Raw genomic sequence first — 24,228 nt, 5'->3', positions numbered from 1 at the left:
CCTGTGTACTGGACCCCACCACACTTCTTAAATCCTGCATTCCTGCCATAATCCCAACTGTTATGACAATAATAAATATATCCCTTGACACTGGCTTTGTGCCAGCCACTTTTAAAATTGCTTCTGTAATGTTAAGAAGTCTGGCCTTGATGCTGACAATCTTAACAATGTTTGGCCTATTTCTCACTTACATTTTCTGTCAAAAGTTCTTCAGCATGTTGTAGCTTCCCAATTCACCAATTTCTTAACCGCTAATAAATTGATGGAATCTTTTCAGTCTGGTTTCAGGGCAACTAATGATTTGCACAACGTAAGAAAATTAGATCCTTCTCAGTCACTCTTGACGGTGATCTCATCAGACCCCCTTCTGATGTAAGGAATCTTGGTGTCATTTTTGATTCCTCCCATTCTTATTTTACTCACATAAACCACATTAAAGAACTTTCCTACTTTCCCCTCCGTAACATATCCTGTGTTCACTCATTCCTCTCCTTCTCGAATGGTGAGAAACTTGTCCATGCTTTTATTACATCTCGCATCGATTACTTTTTAACTCTCTACTGGCAGGTGCCGCTTATAATCTTATATCACAGCTCCAGTTGATTCAAAATTCTGACACAAGAATCCTAACACTGACCAGTAACAGCGAGCACAGAACACCCATCCTGCTTCTCCTCCACTGGTTCCCTGTGACTTACAGGATTGAACATAAAATTATATTAATAGCCTACGAAACTTTAAATGGGCTTGCACTGGACCTTCTTCATTGCTATGTTCATGTTTGTCCACTAAGGTCCCTTGTTTCTTGCAATCTTGTTGTGCCCCCCACTAACCTACACTCTATGGGTAACAGGGCCTTTAGCTGTATAGCACCCAGAAAATGGAATGAACTCACGAAATTAATTAGATCAGCTGACTCCATTTATTCTTAAAAAAACAACAAAAAAAACTTTAAACTCATCTGTTCAGGAAGGCTTTTAACTTAACCTGACATTCTACCTCCTGTTGCAGTCATCCTATTTGTCCAGATTCTCAGTATAATTTGTTTTATATTTTTTTATATCACAAATGTTGTTATTTGCTAGGTTTTTCCTTTAGTACTGAATTTAGTATTTTACTCTGGTTTATTGCCTTTTATTCTATTTAATGCTTTTGTAAATCCTGTAAATATCTATTCAGGAAAAATTTGTATCCAATGTTATATATACCTACTGTTTCTTTATTAGACTCTGTGAATTGTCTTGAGCATGGGATAGGTGCTACATAAATAAAACGTATATTTTATATACACACACTGTATATATATCTCTCTATTATAAAAAGAAATCCTGTCCTGGAAAGCAAATGCAAGGCTACGATACGTGATCATCTCGGAAAACATTTTAAAGACCCGCGAGACCAAGGAGACTTGCCACGGTGCGTTTTGCGGGGACCGTAAACATGAGACTTGGTGCCAAGAGATTGTCCCAGGGCCGTAGCAAAAAGGACAGCGGCTGTACAGGCTTTAAAAAGATCGAAGGGCAGCGTGACAGCAGCAATTATAAGTTCATCAATATACTGAAATAAGTATCTGCCAACAAAATATTTGTAAGCTTACGGAAATGTGAAAAGACTGTACAACAGAATCTAGGTTGAAGTTTTTACTAGAGAATAGTATAGTCCTCAATAAAATAAAATGAAGCCCCAGCTTTCTAAAACTTCCATCCATCATATTTCCAACCGGCTTAATTTAATTCTGGTCAGAGCCCATCTCAGCAGCACTGAGCACATACATAGCCGGAGCCCGACTTGGGTGGAACATCAGTCAATCACAGGTCTCACTCCTGCTTACACATACATGATGATTTTGAAGAACTAGTTAACCGAACCTACACATAGTGAGGGTGTGTGAGGAAGACTAGAGTATCCAGAGAAAAAACATCTGCAGTAAAAATTCTCACTCCCATAATGTTTCGTAAGCAATTCTTGATTATTTCAAAAAGAAAAGGGAGTGGGAGTTTGGGGAAACAACAAGATAAGAAAAGTTCGGCTTCAAAAAGAGAATAAAGTCCCAATACCACCCTACCAGAAAAAGAAACAAAGTAAAAAAAATGTACTAGCAGCATGCCCTGTACATCCTAATGTAGCTAAATAACTCAATGAAACTGCATCAGATTAATTTAAATTTAACCTTAAAAAGCTTATACAGGGATAAGACAGTGACAAAATGAGGACAACTGTGTGATGGAGTTTGACTAACAAAATTCACAATATCTGATTAAAGAGCTGTCTAATAAAGGACATCGGAATGGTCTCCATACATTCTTCATTTGGCAGGTGTCTCCTCTATAACTGAATATACAAAAGATAAACGTATAAGGAATAATTTTAATATTTTAAAGTGGGCAGCAGAATCTTTGAGGGATGCTCTGAAATTTTAGGAATATTAAGTGAATTGACTATTATCAAACAATGGAAGTACATACCTTGAAGGCAAGTTTAATTGTTTTAAGAGTTTTAGATGGCCTGCACACTACTGATAAGGCAATTACAAACTCTCTGACGTCAACTGTACCATCTTCATTCTGAAAGACAAAAGTACATCCTTGTAGCAAGAAATTTTACTGTAATTAAAAAATAAACATTAGCTTTTACCTATCAATAATATCAATAACGATTTAAAATCAAGATCTTGCCATATTCACTGTTAATTATCATTTGTCTGAGCACAGCTTATATTTTGTTCAAAATAATTTAATTTTGATGTGATATTTTTTAAAATATTGCCTCCTTTAAATGCAATGGATTGTGAATTTGTCAGAGATGAATTTAATCTTGCTCACACAGTGTTTTCAGTCAAGTAAGGACCACATATTAAATTGGTCTCCTTCTAATTTTTACAGACGTGGACAGAGTTGTCAGCCCCCTTAGGGCTCACTGAAAAAGTGCTGTATGGCTCATGAAAAGTGATTGAATGAACCACAGTTGTTCTCTGTAAACCTTTGATATGTCATTGAGTAAAGTAAGGCAACTGTAAAAACAGATCAAGTATTGCTTATTCTACAAAGACATTCTAAAAATGGCCTGGACACATTTGTTTATACCCTTAGAAAAAATCATAGGTAATTGGATTAGAGTGATTTTTCAAACTAGCTGTTTTCTTTAATTAGTATCACTCGTGTCTCCAATTGTGCAGTCAGTCATTCATCCTATTTACATGGAGAAAAGTTGTCACTCTGCAGTTTGGTATCATTATGTATCCCATACTGAACATGGACCAGAGAAACCAAAGGAAAGAGTTGTCTGAGAAGATCAGAAAAAAATGATAGACAAGCATGTCAAAGGCAAAGACTAGAAGTCCATCTCCAAGCAGCTTGATGTTCCTTTGACAACAGTTGTAAATATTATTAAGCAGTTTAAAGTCCATAAGATTGTAGCCAACCTTCCTGGACACAGGCACAAAGAGAAAATCAACCCCATAATGGGCAGAAGGAAAGTGAGACAAAAGGCCAAGGACTACATCCAAAGAGAGACAAGCTGAACTTCAAGGTCAAGGTCCCTCACGTCTAATTGCACCACCTGTCACTTTGTGAGTGACAGTGGGCTACATGGACAAAAACTCAGGAGGACTCAACTGTTGAAAAAAAAACATAAAAAAGGCAGACTGGAATTTAGTAAAATGCATAATGATTAGTCAAAAATATTCTGGCAGAACGTCTTTTGAACAAAGGAGACAAAACTGGAGCTTTTTGGTAAGTCACATTATCTCTGTGTCCACAGATGAAAAAATGAAGCTCGATTGTGTTTTGGGGCTGCTTTGCTGCATCTGGCACGGGATGCCTTGAGTCTGTGCAGGGAACAATGAAAACTCTGTTTCAATCACTGGTCATGCATCCTCTAACAAGATAATGAGCTAAAACACAGAGCTAAAAGCAGCTAAGAATGGCTAAGAACACAACTTTGGACTATTCTGAAGTGGCCTTCCATGACTTCTAACTTGAATTCTATTGTACATCTATGGAAAGAACTGAAACAAGCAGTCTGGAGAATGTGCCTTTCAAACATGACAATACTGGAGCAGTTTACTCAGGAAGAGTGGGCCAAACGACCTGTTGACAGGTGCAGAGGTCTCATTGAGAGCTCCAGGAATCGCATGTTTTCAGGGATTGCCTCTAAAAGTTGTGCAAAAAAATAAGGTTAAGAGTCCTATGCCATTTACATTTGTATTATTATTTGCTGCACCTTAACTATAAAGTTTTGATTCTGTTAAATAAAAACTCTAAAGCCAAGTCTGATTTTTGTTAAATATGGAATAAACAAATGATGGGTGTCAATTACTTTTGTCAGTTTTATGTTATTTCAGAAACAATTGTGGGTTCTTCTTTTTTTTTTTTAAGGTGGGCTACTAACAATTTTGTCCACATCTGGCAGTGCAAAACCTCACAGAATTTACAGGGGAAAAGCATCAATAATAGAGCAGATACAGGAATAATAAGAAAGCCACAGACTTATATGGTGTTATATTTCATTGCATCTTCTTAATATTAGATGGGTCATTTTTAACATGATATTAGCCTATTACCATATTTTCAAAAAACAATAACTGCATATTAGCTGCCACCTACGTGATACAAACAAAAACCACTTATCAGTGTTAATAAATCAATACATCTGAATAAGAAATAAGAATAAGATGGATAGCAAAAGCACTTTAGTCAGTCAACAAACACTTACTTCATCAAAGAGAGAGAAGAGGTCACTCAGTGTGTCACAGTTCGTAATGTTCAAATGTGCAGAAAATTCTTCCATATTTAATCTTTTCCCAATTGTCTTTTGGGCTTTTTCGCCATACTCATGAAGATTTTTCTCAAGCTTCTCTGGCTTAAGTCTGTATAAAATTAAGATCATATTGTGCACTTATGTTATACTTTTTCAGCATTCTACAACCAGTTACTTACTGTACATCTCTTATAGCTTGTTATTCTTGTCAATAATGTTGACAAATCAAAAGCCTTCTAGAGGAATACAACCTCAAGTACACAGATTAATGACAATCAACATGTTTGTAGAAGAGATTGTGGCTACTGTACATAATAAGGAAGATCCCAACAAGCAATCAGTGTGTGCGTTTATATATAATTAAATAAAAACACACACACACACACTATGGAATTAACTTTAGGATGTCCAGTTTGCCACCAATCTTATTATAATAATAATTTTTATTTATGTAGCGCCTTTCATACACTCAAGGACACTTTACAATTCAATACACACATTAACATGACAGTAGAAACTACACACATGAAAAAGAATAGCACTCATTGAAAAGATGTGTTTTTAATAGGAGTTTGAAATTAATAATAGATTTTTCCTCGCAAAGGCTGAGAGGGAGAGAATTCCAAATTTTAGGGGCTATCACTCTGAAAGTTCTGCCACCCATAGTTATTAACCTGTATTTAGGTACAATGAGTAACTTAGCGTCCGATGATCGTAATGCACGGGCAGGAGTGTAAGGAAGCAGCAGCTCCAACAAATAATGAGGGGCTAACCCATGAAGGGCTTTAAAGGTGAGAGGGATAATTTTATATTTGATTCTTGAAGAAACTGGTAACCAATGTAAATCATAGAGGACAGGAGTGATGTGATCAAATTTTTTAGCGTAAGTAAACGAGCAGCAGAATTCTGAACATATTGTAATCTATTGATATATTTAGTCGGGAGGCCATAAAACAAAGCATTGCAATAGTCCAGACGGGTAGTGATGAAAGTATGAATGAGTGTTTCAGTATCTTTCACACAGTCAAAAGAACGCAGATGAGCAATGTTGCAAAGATGAAAAAAGGCTGTCTGTACTATTGAGCTAATGTGATTGAAAGTAAGACGCTGATCTTGACATTACAGGAGGGCCTCTGGTTATGTTACAATGTTCAGTGTGACAATATTGCTTATCCTTATTGGGTGAAGTAAACAGCCATAAATTAAACACACTGTATTCTTGAGGCAACATGCAAAAGGCAACCCATGCACAATATGAGTTCTTCAAAAAAAAAAAAAAAATCTCAGTTTAAAAATACAAAGTCTTTCCTTCTCCTATACTGTACTTGACGTGTTTAGAAACCTGCTTATGGGATTGGATTTAAACATTGAATCAAAAGTAAATAATAGCCAAAATTCATTATTTGTAAACTTCAAATACACAATCTTAAAACAAACATTCACAGGTATAGGCTTCTCATGACTAATTTATGTATTTTGGTAATTCCTACAAGAAATGCTTAACCTGGACATGCAACACTTATAGTAGGCCGGCTGAAAAGTTGTTGAAATTCCTAAAATACATGTTGCTTGGATGTGGCAAGACACTTGAACACCCAGAGTAAAGTGGTGAAGATGTATAGAGAATGTACAAACTCATCACTCACAATGATCATGCTGATAACTGAACTGAGCTGGTTTCTTTAGAGCCAAGAGTAATCTTGACACTTAAAAATATTCCTCATTCTTTTCAAGATGTGTACGTGCCAATCTTTAAATGTTCATAGCTAGCTCATCTCTTTGTCACAGGTAACATATGTTAAATCCTGTTATAGCGAATACTGAAGTAACAACATTTTCAAAATAACGAATACTTTCTGTGGGCCCGTACAAACTTCCATAGAACATCATGTTAAACGTATCTCATTTTAACGAAATGTAAATATCTGTATAATGAATGTCTTTTCGACCAAAAACGGCCACCCAAAAATGTGATGCAAAAAATACTTAATGACACTCCTATACTTTCTGTGCTGAGTCTCGGGGACCTTGCAACAGGTTGTCTCAGAGAGCTGTTGTAAAATTTCCGGTCTCAGGCAGTCTCAGCAAGCATGTGGGTGCAACATCATACACAAAGCTTAAGTCTGAGTCAGTGTTCCCCCGAGCGTCTCAGTGTGGTAATTGTGTGCAGATACTGTATGACTTTTATAGGGCTTCTCAAAGTTTTCTTCGAGATGAACAAAAAAGTGTGAGAACAAGCGTCAGTTTATCCTGAAAGAAAATTAATAACCCTGGAAAAAGTTGATTCCAGAATGAAGAAGAATTACACAGTGAAAGCATTTGGGAATCACATCTTCATCTAACAACTCGTTTTCATTCTGAATTTTCATACCTGTATTTCTATTAAAAAAAAAAGTTACATCTAACGTCTTGTTTTCTTTCTGCGTTCATACCTGCCTTTCTATTAAAAAAAATACATCTAATGTCTCGTTTTCATTCTGGATTCATACCTGTATTTTTATATATTTGATTATCTTGTACTGCAATTTATTTTGGTACTTTGAATTACACTTGTTTGCTTTTTAAAGTGCCTTGCAGTGGTGTGCTCTTTGAAGATTGCAACATAAAATATAGTCTGATTGACTGACTGTCTTGTGACTAATACAAGAAAGGACTAAAAGCAGCACTTTAAAACTATATGAAACTCACCCTAGTCTTCTTACTAGTTTAGCGAACTCCAAAAGGCATGTGTCTGCTGGAAGTTTAAGTTGGCCTTCAGCCATTGCAAGTTGACAGTCTTCAAATGAGTAATCTGTAACTGGAACATCCAAAGCCCTGGCAAGGAACAAATGAAAAAGTGAGAAAAAAAAAACTTGGTGGTCTATCACTAAACCTTTATCTGTTACAAATGAAATTTGTTTAAAAAAAAAAGTTACTGTGTTACTTTACATAAATATTACATTAATTCAGTAACAAAAGCTTATCTGGTGAAAGCTAGTAAGGAAGTGGTAAACCATGTGTAAATAAAGTGAAAAGAACTAAACAAAATGTCACAGGGAGCCAGTGACTATTACACTGTGTAAGGCAAGAAGCTAAATAAAAATGAGTGTATTGCAAGCAATCCAGTAACACAAACTTATAACTAAAGTGTCTGTTTAGTTTTATTCCAGTTATTTGCTATAATATATTGAAACAGTGTGAATGGGTGGCACAGTGGCCAGTGTTCATACCACAAATCTTCAGGGGCTCGCTTTTGGGGGATGGAAAAATGTGATGGATGATATTTACTTCATAACACATGAAGGACTAGATGTATTTGTAAAACACAAGATAATGATTATATTTGCCTGTGTTCCTGGTCAATTTCACAAAGGTTCATATACTGTATGAGCTTAGCATTTAATAACAAATGGTGACCAGTGAAATGCGCACTTTTTCATACAAAAGAAGAAAAAGTAATGCAAAAGTGATGCACTGTTTGTAATACATTACAATTTATAATGTACCATTAACATTACAGTTAGCCAAAATAAGACCACCAAGTGTTCAGTATTTTAACTTTTACACAAACCACAAGATGCCCTACATGACACCTGCAGACAGTATAGCACCTTCAAATAGATAGATAGATAGATATTTTATTAATCCCAATAGTCAAGCTGATTAAGAGTGAGCAGGTTTTTCTGTCAAAGAAATTGGGGACTACGGTGGTCTATTAAAATCAATATCAGTATACTGCCAGCATAAATTCAAAGAACTGTTTTAACAAATATAAGCCTGCAAAAGTTTCATAAAACAATTTAAAATTAAATAGATCCTGTTTCAAAGATGCAATATGCTTTAGTTCAGTCTTCAATCTATTTTATGGTGTATAAAAAAGTTACATCCTTTGTTCCATAACTGAGGACTAGTTACTTAGTAAAATTAGACATCTGCTGTCAAATACAGCACATTCTTGCTATTCAAAAAATTCTCTTTCCGTGGATTTGATTATCTGTTATCATAATATAATATGCTGCGGGCCACAGGAACGTGTGTGGATGGACATAACGGATTGTATTTGCCACCACATGCAGTTCACAAAAAAAATTTCGGGTTAGTTATTGCATATTACTCAGCAGCAAAATTAGACATTAACCAATAACAATTCTGTGATACCCTAAGATGTCCTGGGCTGCAGACATACTACACCTTATGGATCAATGCATGTCTACCCAGCACAGGGAGATGTGGGTATTCAGTAATGGGGACCAGGCTCCCTACAAACAAGACAATCCCAGTAAGTGCAGATCATAACCTTGCACTGATTAAGTCGTTCCAATTTGTACACATCATCCATTGCTACTATTGATTGAATGATTTAGTGAGGTCCCTGGATCAGCCCTTCTGCGATTGCTCTTGGCCTCTGACAGAGTGCCTAGAAGACAATCGAACTTGACTATAAAAAAAGTGAAAGTCGTAACAAGATTTCTGTAGGTGATCCTGTAGAGAGATCATTACCGAGCCCTGAGGAGCCGCCTGGCCCAGTTTACCTTCGAATGGGCCAGTGTCTCACTAGAACTTATCAATATTTCAATATCCATGTTTTCAGTATCTGTGTGGTTTTTCAGGAACATGACCTCTGAGGATAATGAGAATTTACTGTATTATAACAAATTTTACAAAATATACTGGGCATGTTGTTTAAATTCTTCCTCATGATGTTATAGGCAATAAACTAGTTACGTAAAGGAGCACTGAAGGGATTTTGACTTACTTTGCCATAATGCGCCTTACATTATTTGCAAAGATAGCTGGATTTTTCTTTTCTTCTTCAGATGGTGTATAAACAGGGAGAAACTGCATAACAATATAATCATATTAATATATACATATAATGTGTACATTCACACCTTATACTCTACATTACTTGCGTATTTTTAAAAGAGGGTAGAAGAAAGGGTCCTTAAAATGTTTTGTAAAGCTATAAATTATTTTAACACTTATTCCTCTTCCTTTGCAATGATTTCAGAGTATTTGAAAACAGGAAATATAATTAGATTGACATCAAACGGTTATTGTTTGATGAATATACTACCTTTAATAAGCAATTTAAATATAGCATGTTCACAATACAAATCAATTAGTGGCAGTTTACTAATTGACATTACCAGTGAAGGACTGATTTAAATCTAGAAATAAATGATTAGATATACAGAAAAACATACAATGTACATTAGAAACTAATACATACCCTTCAATTAAGATTACTAAAAAGTATCATGCAGGCTACATTGCAAATAAAATCTGGTTACTGTAGAATTCAGGCAGTTTCAGGACAATTTCAGGAAAATAATTCAGGTGATTTCAACTGTGTGTTAAGCTGTACACAAAATTCATAATCTACTTGCTGTCCCATGCACCAGACTTTTCAATCTCTCAGAGACTGCTCTTCCCTCTCTATTTTCAAATCTGATTTAAAAATATTTCTCTTCAATGCACATTCACGTGCTTTTTTTGTTCCAAGTGACCGTGGGACTGTTAAAGGCACTTAAGAAATGAAACTTATTATTAAATTACTATAAATTTTGAAATTTAACCAAACGCTCTGCACATTAATTGTTAAGAAACCCCACATTTGCATATGTTATCGGCACAGTCGTGGAAGCATGCTTGGGACTATCTTTTTATGACGGTCCCAAGACAAGTTTGGTTTTCTTCTGACTAACTTTGAAAGACATTATTTCTATGCATTTAAAATAAAATAAATAATTCAGACAGTACTGAAGTTTTTATTTTTCTTCTTCTCCATTGTCAATTTAGCCTTTGTCAGGTACTCTAGAATCATAATTTTTATGTATATGCTAAACCTTTTCTGAGTGTTTGTGTTTAAATGGGACGTTCAGTGCAGTGATTTATGCAATAATATGAAGTATATTAAAATTAAAAATACATTGATGCATCTTTTCCTTTCAATCTTTTATCAAGTACTTATGCAAAGTTGAAAGCAAAAGTTTTTTTTAGCAAAACATTTGATTCATCTCAAATAGACCACAGTCAGAATGAAGATGTGCTTGTGTATGAGAATTCTATACTTCTGAATTAGTGTTGGTTAAATGATTAACCTTTTATTCATCTTTACTTTCTGGCTAAAAATTTTTTTGTAATATTTTATTTAATTGAAATATTCTTGCTTAAGAAACCATTTTGTGTCTTCCTGTATAGAGCATTAGTCTAGTGTGAAAAACCTGTGTAGCTCAAAGTGGGTCATTTCAGTGGATCAAATTCTAATTCAAGCTTGCGCCTCAATAATCTGAGAAGCACTACATCTCAAATAATGACTGTGTAAGTGAGAAGCTGTAACATTATCTTTTGAAATAAATGTATGCAGAGATCACTAGCTGTTACCTGAGACTGCCTCAAGGCATTGCACAGAATGCTTCAGATACTTCACACTTTAAACATTGTGTTTTTTCCCATTATGTAAGATATGCAATCCAGTGTGAGAAAACTAATAAAATGCTTTTAAGAAAATGTATACAAAAAATCAGTTTTTAACCATGTATATTTTACTCACTGTTATGACAACCAATTAACACTCTAGGATGTTAAACTGATAATAACCGTGCTAGTGTGTACAGAGTTCTTAACTGAGCTGTGATGCACAAGTAAATCACTAATTACCCAATTAGCATTAAAAGTGTTTACTGTAACTACATTCATTGAGTATATACACTGTATTATTGCAATAAAAATAATTTGTTTAAAATTGATTTAACAAATTTTTTCTGTTTGAAATTCACATTTAGCTCTTAGTTAATTGGTTTGAGAATTTGATGCATTTCATTTCATCAGTAAAAATGGTATTTTTACAACCCATCATTTTTTAAAGATGTTTTCCTTGGTTCTTTTTTATGATTAAAAGATAAATTAAAGATAAATTTACATTTGTATTTCAAACAAATTCTAAGATATTTCAAAGTCTACAAAGACTTAAATTGTATACCTAGCCCAGCATTACCACATCAATATACTAATATTTTTACCTACCTCAATTTCTACTACATTGTGCAGCTGACATAAAGTTAGCCACAAAATATCGAACCTTAAAAGAAACAAAGAATAATTAATCAATTTAAAAGGCAAATTATAAAACAGCAGTATTTTTTCAAACAAAGTGAAATGTATTACACACTATTCCTACAGTTAATGGACTCATTTTTCCATTGTTCTTTTGTGTTTTACAAACATACTATACATGTAATTCTTAATTTAGTTTTACAACAATAATCAAATTGTAATTTACTTTTGTTAATTGCTAAATAAGTGATACACAATTCTGGGGTAGCACAATGGTTCAGTGCCTCGCTGACACAAAGCTCCAAGTGACATGATTCAAACATTAGTCTGGTCACAGTCTGAGTGAAGTTTCTCATTAAATCTGCATGGGTTTTCATTCTGATAGTCTGGCTCTACAACCATATTTCAAAGGCATGCATGTTACACTACGTGAACTAGTGTTCAAAACTGGCTCTGTATGCAAGTGTGTGGGTTGTCTGCATATGTGTTCCCTGTGATGGATTCACAATTAATATAAGGTTGATTCCTGCCTTACAGTCACAGCTAGTAGAATAAACATGAGCTACTCCATAACTGAGTGGGCCTGAAAAAGAAAGAATGGATGAAACGTGATTCCAAGATGGTGTATATTTCTCTTTGTAGCTAAGTGGTGCTTTGAGGCTAAGCAATTGTTTATTTAAGTGGCATTTAAAAGATCTGGTCAGTGTTATTAAGTGAATCAGTGAAGGGGACTGAATCACAAACCTTGTGCTCTAATGTGTAATGCTGTAGAGCCTACTTTCAACTACTAAAAGAATTTTAAAGGCTAACTAAATAGTTATGATGATAAGAATCTCATGAGAGTCTTTTGAAAAACTTCAACAAGAAAAGATAACTTCTCTTTTTGACTTTTATCTTTTAAGTAATTGTTAAATGAAACTGAAACACACACAATAACTTGGGGTTGGGGGTAATTGTTAACATTATTCAAAGTTATTGTCTATTTTTACCTGCATTTTTATTACTCTTTAATTTAAAATTGTTTTTTGTATCAGTATGCTGCTGCTGGAGTATGTGAATTTCCCCTTGGGATTAATAAAGTATCTATCTATCTATCTATTTTGGGTAAACTGAAAAATGACAACACCCTAGATCAAGTAGAGAAAGGCAGCTAAATGACAACTCATGTGCACAATAATTAATATCACTGAGTCGTTATAATGTGCGTTAATCTGACAAAAATATAAAACCTCAAAAGTGATGAATATGTTAGATTAGTTTTCTTTTAAGAGGGACAATGCTGTGTGTTCGCACCAAAGAACTTCTTTGGTTTTTTGTCAGTTTATTTTGGCTCCCTGTTGTCACTTTTCAGGGACATGGCAGACAGTTTAGGAGTATCTCAGCCAAGCTTCACTCCATCATGCCTGCTTGTTCGGGGAGCCGTTAACCAACTAATGAAAGGTTTCATCCAGTTTTTGTATGGAGTGGGTATACATACATAAAACATAACATGTTTTTGCCAACATAAAAAGGCAATTTGCAGTAGTGTCTGGTTTTTCTAACATAATCGGAGGAAGTGATGGTACTCATATTGCAATAAAGGCACTTAGCAGTAATGAAACTTATTTTGCCAATCAGAAACAGTGTAATTTCATTACTGCACAAGTCATTTGTGATGCCAAGATGAGACAGACTAACTACCTGGCTCGGTGATTTATTTTATTTTATTATGTAAACTAGTTTTAGAAGACGGCTTGCTGACATTGCTATACTTGGCGGTTGGCTTGTTGGTAAGCTAACTGTCTGAAGCCTCACTTTTTCATATGGCCTGTACTGTTCATTGTAACTGCAATTTTGTCATTACACGTCAGGTGATAGCAGCCACCCACTCAAGACGCTAGAATCTTACACCTTTTCCCAAATCACAGTTAGAGTGCATAGGACTGGTGCTATAATGCTGTGCATGCTCTTGCGCACTCAGCTGTAAAATGTATCATGGCACACCAAATACAGGTGTTGGTTTTTCTGTGCATAAAGTGAGAGGCTGCTTTACCAGCGAATGAAGGTCTGGAAACACGTACCATATTTTTTGCACCATAAGACGCACCTGACCATTAGACGCACCTAGGTTTAGAGGAGGAAAACCAGAAGAAAAATATTCTGAACCAAATGGTGTACTAATATGTTTAATAAAATATAGCAGAATAATATTTCAACCATGTAAATTCAACAGCGGTATTAAGAAACATCATCACTGTCATTAACAAATAAGGAGAGACTTTAAGGTTCAAGCACTCTTTTAGTTTTATGGAAACCCCAAGAACTCCTCATTGCTAGTGTCAGAATTTATGAAGCTCAGTTGCTCACAATCACTTTGCAGGAGCACGTACCTATCATCACGCGGCATAACCTGTCCAAAGCCACCAGGGGACCAAGCACGTTTGGACCAATGCTCCCTGAAGTTATATCGCCAGTCTAGTCCCATCTATATTTGTAATGCCACAAAGCCCTTCATCTTGTGTTTTGTTGTGGGTTTCCAGTTTGAAAAACGAGAATGTGGTGCAAGCACAGCCCTCGATTCAAAAAATTGCTCTGCATACCTGTTTGTCTTGTTGACAGTAGCTGAAAGGCAGCTTCAGGAAAGAACAGCCTGAAGTAGTCCAGCGGCTGGTAATCTGTCGAGGCCAACAGCAAGCCATACTGTCTTGTGAAGTCCGGTAGCCAGTTTGGCTCCCACGGATCAATGTCTAGGTATTCCTCCCACACGAACCTTGCCATAGGTGCACGAATGCGCTCAGCTGGGGCGGCATCGGCTGGTGTCCCGATCAGCTGATGCCAGTTCCTCACTCTCTTGTTCGACCTCCTGATCACTCTCAACAAAAGTCCGACTCAGTGATAATGCGCAAAACATTTGTTTTCTGCACTCGCTTCGCTCCCTCGTGAGATGTCGATGCCATCTTGCCATTGTTTACATTTGTTTACATTTCGCAACTCACGCACACGCAAGGATTAGATGCCGAGTCAATGAGTCTAACATTCCTCCAAGCACAGAGGGAATTCCTGTAACGTAACAGTGAGTTTTGTCGCCCTCTACCCCTGGATGTCAACTTTTGTCAGGTAATACACATCATGGTCTGTGACACAATATTCGCTCCATAAGACGCACAGACATTTCCAACCTTCTTTTGGGGAAAAAAAAAGTGCGTCTTATGGTGCGAAAAATACGGTAAATCCATACAGCTAGTTGGAATCTGACCCCAGTCTCCTTAAGCTGTGAACTCAGACTTGGCAAGCTTCTATTAAATTATGAATTGATTATTTTTTATTATTTATATGAATTGTATATAGTGGAGCTTTGATGTTCAATGTCTTTGGTTGCAGCTATTCCTTTAACCTATCCAGTAATAAGTTTCAAGGTATTTTGTTTTGAAAGAATGACTTTTCTAATGGTTTCATGTCATAAGACTTACCCTGTCATCAGTTTGTTGATTTGTGGTGATGCAAGTAATTAGTAAAGTAAGTAAAGTGTAAAAGAGCTGTAGTTTTATTTTCCTGTTGAAGAGTTTCAGCTTGTTTGTTTGTACTAGTTAAAACCAATTATTACTTTGGGCCTTAATTACATGTCATTACATGTTTATAAATGAGTAAGAAAATGTGTAAAACAGAAATGCTGGATGCTGAAAGACTGAAAATATATATATATATATATATATATATATATATATATATATATATATATACACACACACGCATAAATGTGCAAAAGTTCGCTGATAACACTGCTATCGTGGGCTGCATCAGGAATGGGCTGGAGGAGGAGTATAGGGACCTAATCAATGACTTTGTTAAATGGTGCGACTCAAACCACCTACACCTGAACACCAGCAAAAACCAAAGAGCTGGTGGTGGATTTTAGGAGGCCCAGATCCCTCATAGACCCAGTGATCATCAAAGGTGACTGTGTGCAGATGGTGCAGACCTTATAAATATCTGGGGAGTGCAGCTGGATGATAAATTAGACTGGACTGCCAATACTGATGCGCTGTGCAAGAAAGGACAGAGCCGATTATACTACCTTATAAGGCTGGCGTCCTTCAACATCTGCAATAAGATGCTGCAGATGTTCTATCAGACAGTTGTGGCGAGCGCCCTCTTCTACGCAGTGGTGTGCTGGAGAGGCAGCATTAAGAGGAAAGACGCCTCACGTCTGGACAAACTGGTGAGGAAGGCAGGCTCTATTGTTGGCATGGAGCTGGACAGTTTAACATCTGTGGCAGAGCAAAGGGCGCTCAGCAGGCTCCTATCAATTATGGAGAATCCACTGCATCCACTTAATAGTATCATCTCCAGACAGAAGAGCAGCTTCAGTGACAGACTGCTGTCAATGTCCTGCTCCACTGACAGATTGAGGAGATCGTTCCTCCCCCAAACTATGCGACTCTTTAATTCCATCCGGGGGGATAAACGTTAACATTTAACATTATAAATAGTTATTGTCTGTTTTTCACCTGCATTATTATCATTCTTTAATATTATTTATTGTATCAGTATGCTGCTGCTGGAAGAATGTGAATTTCCCATTGGGATTAATAAAGTATCTATCTATCTATCTATCTATCTATCTATCTATCTATCTATCTATCTATCTATCTATCTATCTATCTATCTATCTATCTATCTATCTATCTATCTATCTATCTATCTAAATACATACTGTATATACAAATATACATACACACACACTATATGACCATTAAGTTACATTAATTTATTACTGAATGTGTTTAAGATTAATTTTACATTGAATATTCAGTAGAACAGTGACAAATATTTTTCCAGAAAATGCTTTTCATTCATTAATATGTAAAAAAAAAAAAAAAAAAAAGAATTTAATGCCACCAACCACCTTTAGTCAACAATGGCCAGGAAAAATAGTGCAGAATGAGAAAGCAAAGGTTAACTTACGCTCCAGGACCTTGCCATGTCCAAGTGATTGTGTCCTTAGTAAAACAAAAAAAAAAAAAAAAAAAAAAAAAAAAAAAAAAGTGAAAAGAAATATTTACATACTGTAAATTTGTAGAAAACCAAAGCAAGTGATTATTAAAGAACAAACTGTTCATATATACATTCATAGAAGTAAGGGGAAGAATCTGGACACAGAAAACTTCAGTAGATTCTTGTCAATCAAGATGTTCAGAGAGTAAATATTTAACAGCCTAAACTAGACAGGGGAATTCTAGAGATATTTTTTCCTGTGACGGGACTAAACAAAGACTGTGGTAAAGATGGGATGTTTGAGAAAAAGGTCATCTTATCTTTTGCAACATCCTACCAAGAAACTGTACAGATCCACTAATCAGTGAACAGTGTAAATTAGGGTCCTTTGGTCTTAATACACAGGACGACTTACGAGAATTTCATCATTCTTCTCAAAGCTACTCTTAACAGATCCCTAATAATAAGGTTTTTCAGCAGTTACTACCCGACAAACTTGATAATTTCAGATGATTGTCATAATTTACTTTATTTGCAGAAATTTTAACACCTTTTGTTCAAATTTAATGATAAAAACTAACCAATAAACAGAGATATTTAAGGAGCACTTGTTAAGACGTAAGTACATACAAAAATAAGAAAACAATAATATGAATTGCCTCCTTTACACTAAAAGACAAAGCAAATGGGATATGTGACTTCCTGAATCTGAGAGAAAAGCTTAAAATTCAACTGAGATTTCATGTAGACAGTTAAGGTGAGCCATCTGATTAAAGAATAAATTAGCTGGTAAAAGAGATGCCAAATATTTAGAACAGCAAGCCGTACAGTCTTTATTAGAAACTTCTAGTATAGGCAGTGGGTGGCACAGTGATTAGTGTTGTTGTCTCAGGGTTCCAGGCATCCCAAGCCAGGTCAATGTCTCTGTGGAGACTGCAAAATCTTTGTCTTTTGAGTTTTTCTCTAGGTGGTCCTGTTTTCCTTGTATTTGCAATTGAAGCACACTGGGAAACCTAAATGAACTCTCTTTTGAGTGTAATATACAAAGAGGTGGCAGTCAATGAGAGAATGGCATAGACTATATAAAAAACGTATATTGCATGTTATGTGAATACTAACGGAAGCTCTCCCTGGACTGCAGTGACATGCATTTTGGGCACGGCTACACTGCAACACACCTACTGGATGGCTCTGTACATGGAGTTAGTTAGGCTTAAATGTTTTATAAAGAAAATGTACATAATTCTGTAATGACTTTCTATATGGTAGGACTTCCCATGGTGAATAGCTCTGCCCTTGGTCCTTCTCACCCCAACTTCCTTTTACAAATAACCCAATAAGAGTAGCCTAATCTCCAATTGTTTTGATGATGGAAGGATGGCTTAAAAAAAAAAAAAAAAAAAAAACACAACAGAAGGTGGTCATGCCTTTCTCATGCTACGGTCACGGGGTTCACATTTGGCATTCACTGCAAAGGTATAGATACTGTCCTTTCTGGAAAATGGACTCTAGATCACAATCTCTGAGAAACTAGTCATAAGAAGAAAATCTGAAGATAAAGACTTTGCAAATTTCTGGATATTCACAGAAAAATGACATCTGTATATCTCAAATTCAGGCAATATATTAAGCATCATAATTATAAAAAGATGGCAAAATTGTTTTTTTCTAGCCTTTCTGATTAGTTAAACCAAGGGAGTGAACCTGCTTATATATTAAGATGATATGTGGTCAGACAAGTTTGAACAATAAGAATGTATTTTCTTCATGCCACTTCTTGCCAACAAACCCTGGTAAAGGTAATTAATTTAATCTATATTACTGAAAAGGGTGAAACATATTCTACTTGACACTGACTCAACAGCAAATTGATTTCTTCAAATTAAAAAAATATCTAGATGAATGATATGTAAAACGGCAAAGACAGACACCATAAATACAATTATTCAATGTGAATAATTTTATTACATTAAAACAATCTTTATACACTAGTTCTCCTATTGTTGAATCAGCTGGCCTTTATTCTTCTTTATTCTCTAAGTGAATACTAAGAGAATAAAGAACAGTAATAGGACATTCATATGAAGTTTAGAAATATTGATATTTTTGCCACAGAGCATAATGCTCTTTTATAATTTTATCTTTTATCATTTCACTGTTAATTCACCTTTTTCTAGGAAGTTTGTATTCTCTTAATAATGACAAAAAGAGACAAGATATTTTGTACTTTGCCTAATTTACATCACCCACAATGGTGGTGCAGTGCATAGCATTCTAAGTTTGAGTCCCTCGCCCAGAAGTTGTCTGTATGGAGTTTGCGCATTCCCCCCATACCTGCATGGGTTTTCCCTTCTACTTTCTAAAGATGTGAAGTTAACTGGCCGTTCCAACCAGTGGGTATACATGAGTGGCCTCTGAGATAGACAGGCATTATTCTGTCCTTGGCTGTTTCCTGCCTTCAGGCCAGGGAGGCTAAAGAACACTCCTGCCCTTTGCAATGGGTTAAAATATCAAGCAACATCTGACTGTTGGGAGTTACTGGTAATTCTGTCATTGACCACTAGATGACTCAAGTAGAACACTTTTGATTTCAGTGTTTTTGTCATTCTGCAATATTTTAATAGATGTGGATAAATAAATATTTCTCCTATAAAGAAGAATATAAGAAGACAAAATGTAGTGTATGCTTGTGTACAACTGCAAAGACATATATGGCACAGATACACATTGATCAATGTACATCATTGAAATATAACATGAAAATTACAATAAAGTCTTACATAATGAATACATAACAAGTCCTGACAGGGAAAATGTTTTGTACATTTGTACAATAAAGTCTAGTATCCACAAGTCTGTACCTGGCAAGGAATTATCTTAAAAAACGTGGTAAAACTTTTCTACAAAATGTCTCGACACAGCAATGCTGGAATTAAGACTTTTCCAGGGAAAAACTGATTAACTGTTTTACCCTACAGGAAGAAAAAATCATCTAAATTTGACGTGCAAAACAATGCTCATTATGGTCTTTTTGGATAAATATGTCTGCATTTTCATACTCGCAGTTTAAGATCAATGCGAGTCAAAACATTTGGAAAAAAGGCATAAACTGACACACAAAGCATCCACTTGGCCTAAGGTGACGAGTCAGGAAACAGCTTAAAAGGTTGTATTCAGAACAGGGTGCAAGAAAGAAACTCTGGTGGAAATCCATATAACATGGAAAAAACATGCAAACTCCAAACAGAAAGAGCCTTGGTTGGCAACTAAAATGACTAAGTACTGTAAGTATATTATCTTTAAATTAAAAAAGAAGGAACTGCACTATCCCTATGGTGACACAAAAGATCACTATGCATACTTTTATCCTGTTATACCCCTTGAACCCTCAGACCAAACGTCAGACACCAGATAAAAGTCCAAATATAATATTTATTAGGCCAATAAAGTGCACAAAGCACCCTCCACTCCATAATACTTAATAAATCAATAATCAATAATCACAATCCTCCACTCCCAGACACGTTGCCACCCTTCCACCCAGCTCAGCTCATCCGTCTGGGATTTCCCAGAGTCCTTTATAGTCTGTGACCCGGAAGTGTTTCTCTCCCTCAGTCCATGTGACTTTCTATCACTTCCGGGTCAGGCAAAAACTTCTTTTCTTCATCAGCCTGGAAGCACTTTATTTCTTTCAACCATGTGACTAGGATTTACTTCCAGGCTGTATGGAAAATAAACTTGTCTGTGTCTCCCTGCAGCGGCCCCGACGTTATCCAGCAGGGCTGTGTATTAAAACTCCATAGTCCATGATGCCCTGCTGGAATTCGGGGCATCTCCACGTTGCAAGGAGGGCTCCATCTAGCGGCCTGGGGGTATTGGCCGGGATGAATGGCCGGCCATATCCCATAATATATATATATATATATATATATATATATATATATCTGTATACAGATTGATGAATGAAACATTAATTGTACAAAAATTATCATTTCTTTTCACTCTTGACTATATTTATATGTGCTACTACAATTATAAATCCTGGCAGTTCATTTACGATTTTATGTTCTCTCATTATTTGGACTATACCTTTCAAGTTGGTAAATATGTCCCATACAAATAGACAGATTATTTCTGGTCACTCCATGAAAATAATCTGTATTCCTCTAGCAACACTGGTTTTGTCCTTAGGCTATACTATTGCATTGTACTCAAAATACCATAGACAGGGCTGTTACTATCTTTTTTCTTTTTACATACTGTAGCTTAGGTGGGTTTCATTTGGGTACTACAGTTTAATTTTCCAGTAAACATTGTACTTGTATAATGAGAGTTCAGAAAGCATATGATATTGTGAAGAATTATTACACATACTTCATTGTTTTTAATGTAAAGCACTTTGGGATAGCTGGACACCAAAACAAGACATCACTTACCAATTTGTTAGGATATCGCAATACCACAGGCTGCACGGGAACTGCAGGAATAAATGCACCTTAAGAAAAAAACAAACAGGTGCAAGTTATTTTAAAATACAAGGCAGGGTAAGTTTAAGCAAGATGTGTCCACTTGACCAACAGAAAGAACAGTTAATGACACGATTTTCAGTACAGAAGGCCATCCTAAATAAAAAAAAAAAAAAAAATACTGCTTTTTGTTGAAGACATTAAACACTATCAGAAACAATTTATATTGTCATTTATATTTTACTCTTTTCTCTTTCATTGAAAATTGAAAAGAATGAAAGCTCTATGAAGCTATTTTTCAAATAAGAATTGTTGAAATGATGTCTGTATTTCCGCAAGTAGAAATATAACCTAAAAACACACATGGCAGACAAAATAATATCCAGCATAATTGGTATTAGATGTACATACAGTTTAGTGTAAGAAGCCAAACATGGTCATGTTTACCATGATATGAATGTTAAAACTGACTGAAACTTTCCTTCCTCACTGCTACCAGTCTCCACTATGGACCAACTATAAGATCTTGCTTTTTAGTATTTGGTTTATTGTATTAATCCCGAAAACTGTCTTTTCGCATGACCTTCAGAGGTCAGAACACAGGGTCAGCCATTGTACAGCACCACTGGAGCTATTTTCAATGATCTAGTGGAGTAGGATGTCTTCTGGCAATAATGGAATTTGAACTGACAACATTAAAGATACCAGCTCAGATCCTTCACTTCAGAGCTACCCATCTCCTTTATGTATATGGGGTAACATTTAAAAATATTTTTTGGTTGAGCATTCCTTTAAGCACCGCATTTAATTAATTTACCTATTTGTGGCTGCCCTGTATAACTGTTTGGTTTCATAGTGGTTTCAAATTCAGTGGTAACAATCTTGAGAAAATATTAGTCATTGGATTAAAAGATTAAATAAAGATTAAAGTAAACTTTTCCCAAAATTTCTGTATTTATAAATTACATTCTGGTGGTGTTAACTGTAGAAACATGATACATAAAATAAAATTTGCTTAAAAAGGATAAGCAATCAAATTTTAATTTCATATACTGCTTTTTCATACGAGCGCCATAATAATGCACAGTAATTGCAGTATAGGAAAAAAAAAGCAATAATAAAATCAATTAAAATAAATTTTCAGTTAAACACAAATAAGGTCTCCATCGCCAGGGTCTAGTCCATCTTGGTCTTTCCCACCTATACCTGACACTAAATTGGCATTACACTTGACCCTCACCCCTCATCCTACAGGTGGTGAACCCAGAAGATCACGCCACATCATTGCTTAGTGTGGAGCCCAGCCAGGTTATATGGGTTGCATGCCAGCAAATGCCACCCCCAGTCCCAGCTCTGGGGTAGGTCCCAATAAACCTAACTTGGGCAGGGTGCATTGTTTTTTAAATTGTACCATCATGAGGGCTGCTGTGAACAGTTCTTTGTCTGACCTTTCAGTCCAGACCCATTCGACAAGGGAAACCCTACAAGGAACAAAAGCTGCATAAGCCTCAGAATCAGTCAAAGCAACAGCCTAGTGTAAGGAAGTCTCGGCTGGCCTGCTACCACCACGAACCTCACCAGAACAAGCAGTTTTAGAAAATGAGATGAGATGAGAGAGAAGACAAATATTTATTTAAGTATATTATGAAAATAAGCCATTAAAATCATACTCAAAACCACAAAAATACAAGCGGTTAATATCTTTCCTTGTGGCTGCATTGTATGCACAGGAGCCCACCTCTATGACTTAAGAAAAACCCAATCCTTTTTGAGCTCTGTCGCGGAGAGTCGCAGGCTCCTATGACTATGCTCCTGATAGCATCATACTAGACAAGACAATTGGTGGTCATGGATGTGCACCATGACTCTGCACAACTTGCTATGGTTAACAAAAAGAAGGCTATGTCTGAAAATGGCTGGAAAAGACAAGGGGTGTGACACTAGCTTTAATGGCAATCCTACTGTTGGGGGGCCTTATCTGTTTACCAGAAGGAAACCAGGTGAATGGAGGTGTGCATGACAGATAAAATCTTAATGCATAAGTTCCAGCCTGGAAACATTAAAAGAGAATGCACAGTGGGAGATAACAGTCATTGTTTTTAGGTGCATATAAGCATACAAGTACAGTAGCATTTTGTGCTTTATAGAGAGCTGGCTTAAACCTGGTATACCCAACACTGTTTTAAGGCTGGATGGATTTCATCTTATTCAAGCAGACACAGACCCAGTGCAGTTGTAATGCATAATGGAGAATGGTGAAAAAGGGAGCATAGTACAGTTAAAACTAGTTTGTAATTCAGACATTGAAATTCTGGCTGTCGGAATTCATCCATTTTATTTACCCAGGGAAATAAATGACATCATCCTTATTAATGTTTATATTACTCTCTTTGCAAATGCCACCAACCCCCAAGTTTTCCCTGCAGGTTGGAGGACCTGCTTGCAGGTCTGGATACAGGTTAACGTCATATCCAGGACTCCATTCAAACTAGTGTGGTGCTGAGGTGTCACCCGTTGCATGAGTGCACTCGAGTCCTAATTTGGGATCCTGAGGTGGTTCGTTGTGTGGTGGGTGCAGCAATGTGCTGTATCAGTGCATGCTCCCAACCTCTCTCTCTAACTTTCTGCAAAAGGAGACCTAGCAATGGAAATGATTTATTCTATCACTAACATTTTAATGATGGCTCACTCAACCCTGTAGTTATATTTGGCAACTTCAACCATGTGACTTTGGAACAAATGATGACAGATTTCTATCAGTTTGTGACTTATTCCACTCAAGGAAATAAAAAGATGGACCTCCTGTATTCAAATTTTAAAGATGCATTTAAGTGTAGTCTACTGGTTTTGTTAGGCAAATCTGACCACAAACTGATTCATCCCATGCCCAGCTACAAGCCTGTTATTATACGGCAAACATTTACCACCAGAATAGTGAAGAAGTGGAGCCTGGAAGCTGAAATGGCTCTAAATGACTGCTTCCAAATGAGAG

At 36.1% G+C, this 24,228-nt stretch overlaps 1 protein-coding gene across 1 annotated transcript in view; it reads right to left on the bottom strand.

The window, feature by feature from the left end:
* The window catches only part of LOC114664018 (lysophosphatidylcholine acyltransferase 1-like), a 175,351-nt gene that overhangs the window by 11,706 nt on the left and 139,417 nt on the right, over positions 1 to 24,228 (bottom strand). Inside the window, exons 6-12 of the mRNA XM_028817990.2 lie at positions 21,207 to 21,265; positions 16,741 to 16,775; positions 11,767 to 11,821; positions 9,494 to 9,576; positions 7,447 to 7,572; positions 4,714 to 4,867; positions 2,466 to 2,564 (exon numbers count right to left, since the gene is read on the bottom strand). Coding sequence (XP_028673823.1) covers positions 2,466 to 2,564; positions 4,714 to 4,867; positions 7,447 to 7,572; positions 9,494 to 9,576; positions 11,767 to 11,821; positions 16,741 to 16,775; positions 21,207 to 21,265 — 611 coding nt within the window. The remainder of the gene's footprint in view (positions 1 to 2,465; positions 2,565 to 4,713; positions 4,868 to 7,446; positions 7,573 to 9,493; positions 9,577 to 11,766; positions 11,822 to 16,740; positions 16,776 to 21,206; positions 21,266 to 24,228) is intronic.

The sequence above is a fragment of the Erpetoichthys calabaricus genome, chromosome 13 (assembly GCF_900747795.2).
Source record: "Erpetoichthys calabaricus chromosome 13, fErpCal1.3, whole genome shotgun sequence".
Lineage (NCBI taxonomy): Eukaryota > Metazoa > Chordata > Cladistia > Polypteriformes > Polypteridae > Erpetoichthys > Erpetoichthys calabaricus.
Note: the sequence above shows the minus strand (reverse complement) of the source record. Positions and strands in the feature narration are given on the sequence as shown.